General features: G+C 44.2%; 1 protein-coding gene across 1 annotated transcript in view; it reads right to left on the bottom strand.

Annotated features, from left to right (window-relative positions):
• Nucleotides 1-1,930: 1,930 nt before the first annotated feature.
• The window catches only part of LOC109461692, an 11,338-nt gene continuing 4,715 nt past the window's right edge, over nt 1,931-8,553 (bottom strand). The window contains exons 2-6 of the mRNA XM_019758076.1: nt 4,797-6,913; nt 4,388-4,510; nt 3,764-3,974; nt 2,641-3,230; nt 1,931-2,174 (exon numbers count right to left, since the gene is read on the bottom strand). Of these exons, the coding sequence (XP_019613635.1) occupies nt 2,025-2,174; nt 2,641-3,230; nt 3,764-3,974; nt 4,388-4,510; nt 4,797-6,913 (3,191 nt within the window). The 3' untranslated portion in view covers nt 1,931-2,024. The remainder of the gene's footprint in view (nt 2,175-2,640; nt 3,231-3,763; nt 3,975-4,387; nt 4,511-4,796; nt 6,914-8,553) is intronic.

Raw genomic sequence — 8,553 nt, 5'->3', positions numbered from 1 at the left:
ACCTCCCCACTTAACCTCCAATATCATCCTTTGCACTCTTGAACTCTGACATCATGCAGTCCCTTTATCAATACTTAATTATGTGGTGTTGTGAAGGATTTTGAATACAGGTGGGTGGAGTGAAAACCCAAATAAGCGTCATGGTCATTTCTGTATTGTCTTGTCAAGATATCACATTTGAAAGGTGTGTGTGCATTTGTGTATATGTATGTATGCACGTGTGTGTGAATGTATACATCATGTTTGCTTGTTTGCGTACATATGTTTGGATGTAATATGTATGAATGTATGTCTACACCAGAGATGATGGATGGTGGAACCAGATTCACTAAAAATGAAATTTTCCCGAGTCATTCCTTTGGCAGGTCACATTTCAAAGCTGGAGCCATCCATCGCATACTGTGTTTAAAGCTTCCAACCCTGTGAGACAACTTGAAGGCATAGATGGAAGAGTTCATCCCTTTTAACATGTATACTGCTTCGCAAGTCGGTCGGTAACACACACACACACAGACAGTATTAGACACACCCAAAAACAATACTACCGGTATACTTCCTTAAGATAGGGCTGACTTTACAGTTCGTAAATGTTTTAAAACATGCCAAGCTGAAAAGATGGCCTCTCACATAACAGGATGATTGCTTCCATTGCATGCCTCGGGACCCACCCTCAAACGCTTCAAGACTCCACTAACACTGGCAACATAAAGTGTTGTCATCATGGCCTTCTCAAGTCATGATGCTGCATCAGTTTCTACATAATCTGGCAGTCTTTGTGTACCATGCAGAATTATGCAAGCTGAATATACCTAGAATCCTGGCTTCCACTTGGAAATTCCAATTGGGTGGTACCATGTTGGCATAACTGGGTAAGATGAAATGACTGCAAACAGAAAATCTATGAAAACACACACACAGAGTAGGTGGTACGGTATCAATGACTGTTTACATTATTGTTCCAAAACATAACGTTAAAGTTCTTATACCAAGTAGTTTACAAAATAAATACTGGAATAGATACTACTAGTACATGTAACACTGGTGAATGCCTGAAATGTAAAAGGCTCAGCTCCTATCGCAGAGTTGGTTTAAAACAGCTCAGTGTGTATTATATAGTCAGACTAAAGAGGAAGTCAGACTATCCACATACAGTAGCTATCTTTAGGTTTGGGGAGAATTTAAAACACAACTATCTACTACCATCAGTTATTGCATATCCACCAAAATTCTGGCCCAAACCAATTAAAACAAGAAAACCTGGCAGATTGTCAGATTATACTCCGATTGATTGTTCATGCTGTGTATTTTACCTGGGAAATAATGTAGCTTTTAAGGTAATAGTGCAACTGGCAGTGAAGTTAGAATTAAAGTGACAATTCCCATTTGCATTAACAGTAACTTACTAACTCTAGTGTTTTCACCTTTTCTACCTGTTCTTATGTACAGAGGTAAATTGCCATGATTGTGTTCCACAATTTATAGATTGTACTGACAACACTCTTTCTGTCATGATTGTGCAAGTCTTACATATAAAACTCCTCCCTAAATAAAAGGGAATGTTAGTTTTCTACCACATTGGAAATTTTTAAATATCGTTCAATTATTGTTGAAAATATAACCTTCAAGAAGAAGTAAAATGCACCAGTTGACTTAAATCTAAATTATGTACAAGTAAAAAGACACATTCACTGGAATTCCTGACATTCAGGTATTCCAATGGGTTTTCCTCCTTCTTCTAGAAGTCTAATAATACTGATAAATACTCGATGTTATGGGGATATTGGCTTATCCTTATCCAGTTATGGTGTCCCAATGTTATCTTTATGCTATGTTAAGAGTATCTTTTTCTGTAAAGCTGCAGCAAACATTTTACAAAAAAAGAAAAATGCTGATTGTCTATTCGTGCTGTACACAACACAACACAACACAACACAACACAATGACAACGTAACCAACAACAACATAACAGCAACATAATACTGCCTGAACCACAAGTGTGGGAGCTACCATTATCTCCATGGCAACTACTTGAGGTCGAAGACCAGGATTGGTCGAGTGAAAGCCTGTGGGATGTACCCACTGTCCCCAGATGAAGGCACGTAAACCCAGAGCCAGTCGTCTTCCTGCTGTTTGTCTGCGTTCACGTACACAAGCTCTCCTGCTGACACAGTCACCTGGGGGAATCACACAATATGTCAGTAAAATACACCAATCATTAATCATTTTACTATCAAGATCTGTGGAAAAATTGGTGTATGTAGTACATCAACATTTTGTTTCACATTAAATTCGAAGCCTGTAGAGGACACTGAGCGAAGTGTATACATGAAATACAGTTGACATGCAGCACACAACTATCCCTTTGTCTGCAACTTAAACATATATAATATTATAAATGAATAGCTTAGCTATTTCATGCCATAATATAGTGATATCATTTACAATAAACAAGAGAGGATGACATTTACATGAGACACAGCTAGCATGCAGGTGCATCACCTGTACCAATATACTAATACTGTATAAACAGTTAGAACAAAACTATTCTTGTGACTTCAACTCAAAATATGACTTAAAGGCTCTTCGAATTCTACTGCACAAGATTCCATAAGAGTTTTATCATCACAACAAACTCTTTACCTCGTCCACTGCCTGTGCAGCAAAGTCATACAACACCAGGAACTTGTGGGTCTGCTTCACCAGCGCACGCAAGTCTTCGTCGGGCCAGGCTGACTCTGACGTCGCCACGCTGTCGGCCGTCTCATCTGCCACAGTTGCCGGGAGACTGCTGCTGTCTGCTGCGCCCTCATTGGTCGGCTGGTAGCAGTGCAGGGGGTCGTCTTGGGTCAGGTCCAAGAGGTCGATCGAGGACAGGAAGCTGGTGTGGTTGGTGGTCTCCATGATGGAGCTGGTTCCCATGGAAACTGCGGCTCTTGTTGTGGCGAGTCCGGCCGTACCGAGGTGAGGGGTCGCCGAGATCGGGTGCGTGACCTTGCGTGACCCGCCCTGGGACGCCATCTGGTCGGTCTCCTCCAGTGCGCTGGCGATCAGCTTCTGGATCTCCACGGAGACGGTTGCCATGGCGTCCCTGCCCTCCCCCAGCTCCTCCTCCTCCTCCTCATAGATGGTGTCAACTGCCCAGGAGTCGTCCTGGGTCTCTGAGGTCAGGAAGGTCGCGTCTCTGGTTGCCATGGTGATCTGGAGGGAGCTCGTCTCGGAAATATTTCCACCTGGAGACACGACAGAACTTTGATTAAACTGCAGTAAATAGTTGTTATATGTTTGTATTTTATGTTTGTAAGTATGTAAGAGGACTCCAGGAAGAGTAGTCACTGTGGTGTATTGTCACTAATTGGATGTTCCTGGAACAAACAAGCAAAAAATCGTTCCCTTGAGGGTTTGCAAGGATCATAAAGATGTTAATAACCTCTACATTGTGTCGAGTTCTTACCACATCTTACTCCGACTTTGATAGACTTTGAAATTGAAATATAAATGGATTTGGCTACACAAAGACACACACATGGATGCCACCCACAATTTCAGCACTTAGTTTAAAGGGACTGAATGTGACAGGATTGGGACAAAGGCAAAAGATATACTATTACCACCTACCAATGAATCTCCTCATTCAACTTGTTCTGGTAATTGAAAGGAACAATGCATACGGTACATACCAGTAATGTGAGTCGTGACAAAAGTTATTGATCAGTATCAATAAACTATTAATCAATTAGGAAATCTTTAAGTCCTTGTACTGCACCTGTAGTTTGGGCGGCACAGGGGGAACAGAAGTTGCGAGGAATGAACCCCTCTGCGCCGTCGTCCGTCCAAGCGAACACCCAGTCCGTGTCGTCTGTGTTCAGCAGCGTGACGGTCTCCCCACGCATGACGGACAGGTCGTTCTCCTCCACAGCCATGAAGTCAAACATCACCGTGGCCTGGCCAATCGGCTGCTTCGGAAACTCTGCAACCTGGGACAGAGAGCAGGAGTAGGGTTATGTCCTGGGAAAGAGAAGCTATCATTTGTACTTGGACTGGAGTCTGTAATAAGCCAGTGGTTGGAAACTTTCCTATATCATGGTTACATAATAATACAGGGCTTGAAACACAGTAATATTTCCTGGAATTGTCTCAGCAATGCATAAGATGTGAATCATTACATAGCAATTCATTATTGAATTCTTGTAGCTTGCCAAATTTTAAGCTGCAATGAAATTGAGTTTATCTGCATGTGCATATTTTGAGCCTTGCCTTCCTATGTAGTTACTAGACACTCACACACTCACTATAAAAAAAAAACTGCACTTATTATTAAGCATAATAGCATTTGCATATAGTTTTTTTGGGGGGACAAGAAAATAAACATGTAAAAGTGGAAACTCACCTGTAGGTCAGGGGTGGTGTGTGGGGCAGGAGGGATGACAGGTGAAGGGTCAGTGGGTGACCTGACCTGACCCTGGGTCAAAGTCAGCAGGCTGTACTGGGCCAGGCTGGTGGTGCTGCAACTCTGGTAGGAGACACATCAAAGAAAGGTAATACAATAGCGATATGCTAGTGCAGGTTTATGGATTTTGTAACAACATTGTGGGAAGAGGCATGCAGGAAAAAACAGTAATATGTGGGAAATTTTGGAAGATGGCAAGCAAATTCAATAGCACTTGACAACACAGAAAATTGAAAATTAATCCATACAGTTAAGTTGTAAAATAAATTTTGTTGATGTGTACGACAATGTGCACAAATAAATCAAAATGCAATGAGAGAAGTTACGATACTAGTAATTCAATGCTTACCTGTATACTGGTACCAGATGTCTGGTTAGACATCACTCCTGATGGACCGGTCAATTCTCTCAACATGTCGCTGGATTGTCCACTAGAACTAGTAGAAGCTCTTCCTTGCTGCTCATTGGTTGACCCCCCAGACGCCCCGAGGGTCGCTCTCAGCAGAACATTACTCCACAACAGGTTGGTGACATCGGACAGCGGGGGCTTGCTGACCTTTGACCTCTCCTGGCTTCCCGCCAAGTATGGTCTCCATAGCGATGGTTTGCTGGTTGTCTTGTCCGGACTGTTGTTTGTAGACGCACCTCCTGTAGCAGTGGTGCTTCCTACACTGCTGTTGCTTAAACCACTATTGTTCATCACATCCATAATGAAACTACTAACATCAGTTGCTGTCTCTGAGTTTTCCTGCTGAATATTATTAACCAGGGATGTTATACCCAAGTGTTTTTCTGTTGATCCCAAAGAGTTGTTTGCTGGTGCAGCTCTGAGGCTGTTTTGGCAAGCTTGTTGCACGATGTCTGGAGTGTCTCTGAAGGGTGAAGGAGGAGGCAGATCGGTCTGGAGGAAGGAGTTGGTCTTGGAGTCACACGCTTGGAGGAAGGAGTTGACTTTGGAGTCGTTTCCTTGGGGCAAGGAGTTGGCCTTGGAGTCATTCTCTTGAAGAAAACAGTTGGCCTTGGAGTTGTTTCCTTGGAGGAGTGATTCACTCCCCTGCTCAGATGGAGAGAGCAGCTGGATGCTTCTCACCACGGCAACTGCACTACTGATGCTGCTGATGGACCCTCTCCGCTCTCCCAGCCTGCTGCCATCGCTAGGCGTGGCTGTTGCCATGTCTTCCATCCCGTCCCCTGCTGCCTGACCACTGCTTGAGACTGATGCCTTGTCTTGTGGCTTCTCAGGTACAGTTTGACTTTGAGCTTGTTCACTTGGAGGCACTACAATCCTGTGTCCTATCCCTCCAGCTGCAGATTTTGTGTGGCCGCTTGGAGGAGTCACTTGCTTGTCGTCTAGGAAAACTGTACTGGCAGTACTGGTAGACGAAGACGAGGAACTCTTCTTTATTCCTCTGTTAGAGTTGGTGGAAACCTTGCGGCGTGGTCGCTGCCGGCGGATGTCAGCTTTAGAACCCTCGTTGCCTGTGCTTGATTCAGGAGAGGTGGAGCTAGAAGGGCCTCCATCTGCCCTCCCTCGCCTAGCATTGATATCATACAGCTTATTCCTCCTGTTGCCTGGATTTCCTTTATTATAGTCCAGCCCGTAGTGTGTATCAGAACCCAACCGTAGTTCCTGTAAGTCTTCGCTGCATGTAGCGATCGACCACCTCTGCGACGTTGCCACGGACGACCGTCGTGACTCATCCAGCAGCCCGTCCACCATGATGAGGTAGGAGTTTCGGTCCCTCCTCAGCGTTCTCAGACGCTGTAGCTGTTCCTCTGTCAGCGGGCTACTTCTCGAGGGCACCCTGTCTCTCCCTGCAGTTCCAGGCTGCGGTGCATGGTGGCGCTCCTCCTGACCTTCCAGCATCATTGCGTAGGACAGTCTGTTTGGTTTGGAGGGTGACTCGCCAACCCTTCTCCCCAGTTCCTCCTCTGTAAACAGTCTGTTTCCCTTCTGCTTGTGCCACACTGCCCCTCTGTCTCTACTCTGCACACACCCAGGCCCCTCTTCTATCAAATCTTCTAACATCTGCAGATAGGAACTTCTGTCTCGTACAACCTCCGGACCAGTACCGTAGGTTAGCTTCCTTTCTGTAGGAAGAACCTTGGGCCTGTCTTTCCCTTGGCCTATGACACTGTTTGGCCCCCTGTTCTCCTTGTTTGAGTCCAGTGGTCGTGACATTAACAAGTCAACCCTTTCCTGTGACAGTCTATCATTAGGAGGTTCATCCTGAATAGGATGTACAATGTATGACGAACCTTTCCTCTCAAAGGTCAGGGAGGAGCCACTGTGCCTGAACTCTGGCCTTTGACCTCCATCTGCAGGGCACCTGAGGCCGACCTCCAGTGTCCTGATGACCTCGTCATGGTACTCTGCATTAGACAGCAGGTGTGCGTTACCGTGCAACTTGGCTCCGATGGCATCCATGCGACCTTTGACCGAGCCATACTTCTTGTTGTTGTAACCTGTTAAGTAAAAGGAGAAATTCTCAGATTGTGAGAAACAAATAAGCTATAAACATTTAAAAAAATTAACCTACATACAGAAAGTTAAAAAAACAGCAAGGGTGCTAGGAGTATACAATATATGCAGGGCTTGAAATCCTTTTTTTCTGCATAGTACCTGCACTAGCCTGGTGTGGGTAACATTTAAAATTACCTGCACCTGACAGATTTTACCTGCACCGCTTAGAATTTAGTTAGTGTTATTCATACTAAAAACTGTACAGAAACCATCAATATTGCCATTATTTCTATTAATGCTTGCTATCATGTACTAGTTAGTAAGTGCTATTCAAGTTCAACCAATTTTTGCTTATTCCTTGGTAGAACTACTAGCTATAGAAGCTAATGAAAAATTGTAGACAATCATTCCACAATTCAGTAATTTCAATTTCAGTATCCCTTGCCATTTCTGTCTTGTAACTGTAACACAGCAACATGCACAAAGAAACTGGGATAAAACCACTGCCATGAAATCCCCCAGTAGGTGTTCCACAGTGTGCGAAATACAGTCATTCTTATGCATGACTCACACCATCAGGTCCAAATTAGGGAGAAACACAAAAGAACAATAGAATACAGCATAACTAGAGTGATGTGTTGACACACAGACAACTTAGCTAAAAATCACTCTGAAAGTGAAACTACCCACAACTTGGATAATAATCACTTAGGATCAAACTGGCGAACCTAGTAAGCTGACAACGAAAACAACAACAATTCAAAGGCATAGACCACCCCTCGACATAGGGTATGCCAAACACTAGGGCACAGAAGAAGAAACAAGAAAAGGAGGAAAAGGCTAGACTCGACCAAACTCACAACCCGCCTGAGAAAACACCAACAAAACCAAACCTCAATCCCTTGAGTACAAACAAGGCCAACAAACAGAAACCTAGTGGTCATCCTACATGCAAAAAGCAAACCACTCAGAAGCTTACGACAATTCAAGAAACTGACGAAGAAATCTGCATCTGTGGACACGACCACCCAGAAGGGGGCTGCTGGATCTGCTGCGACCAGTGCAACACATGGTGGCACAACACATGTGCAAAACTGTCTCACAAGGTTTGTAACTTTCTTCAAAAAAGCCAGGAACCTTACCACTGTGCAAAGTGCGTCACACAAGCTCTAAACCTCCAAGACTCTGACTCTGAGCGCAATAGAAAAGTCACAAACAAAGGAAACAAGGTAGAGACCACACAAGAACCACAGAAGAAAACTAACGCCCAAGACCAGACAGAACAAGTCATAGTAATAGACGGTATTCCCAGCCCAGAGAACTACAAAAACAGCTCGAGCATACGTGCAGAAATTGCAAAGAACAAGCCACAGAGTGTTCACAACATCAACCTCACATACCTACTACCCAGAGGAGGGGTTGCCATCCACTGCAAAAATAGCAAAACCACTGAAGAACTGTTACAACCGTGGGAAGAGGGTGCCTTTGGTGCCAAAGAAGGACAACTACAAAGCCACAAAATAAACCAATCATACGGAAGACGAGCAGTACTGAAGAACGTACCTGTCACCATCTCAGAGGAAGAGATCGAACGCGACATACATGAACAAACTGGAAATCTGGTCAAGGCACACAGGGATAC

Source organism: Branchiostoma belcheri, unplaced genomic scaffold (genome assembly GCF_001625305.1).
Source record: "Branchiostoma belcheri isolate BF01 breed outbred unplaced genomic scaffold, Haploidv18h27 scaffold95, whole genome shotgun sequence".
Lineage (NCBI taxonomy): Eukaryota > Metazoa > Chordata > Leptocardii > Amphioxiformes > Branchiostomatidae > Branchiostoma > Branchiostoma belcheri.
Note: the sequence above shows the minus strand (reverse complement) of the source record. Positions and strands in the feature narration are given on the sequence as shown.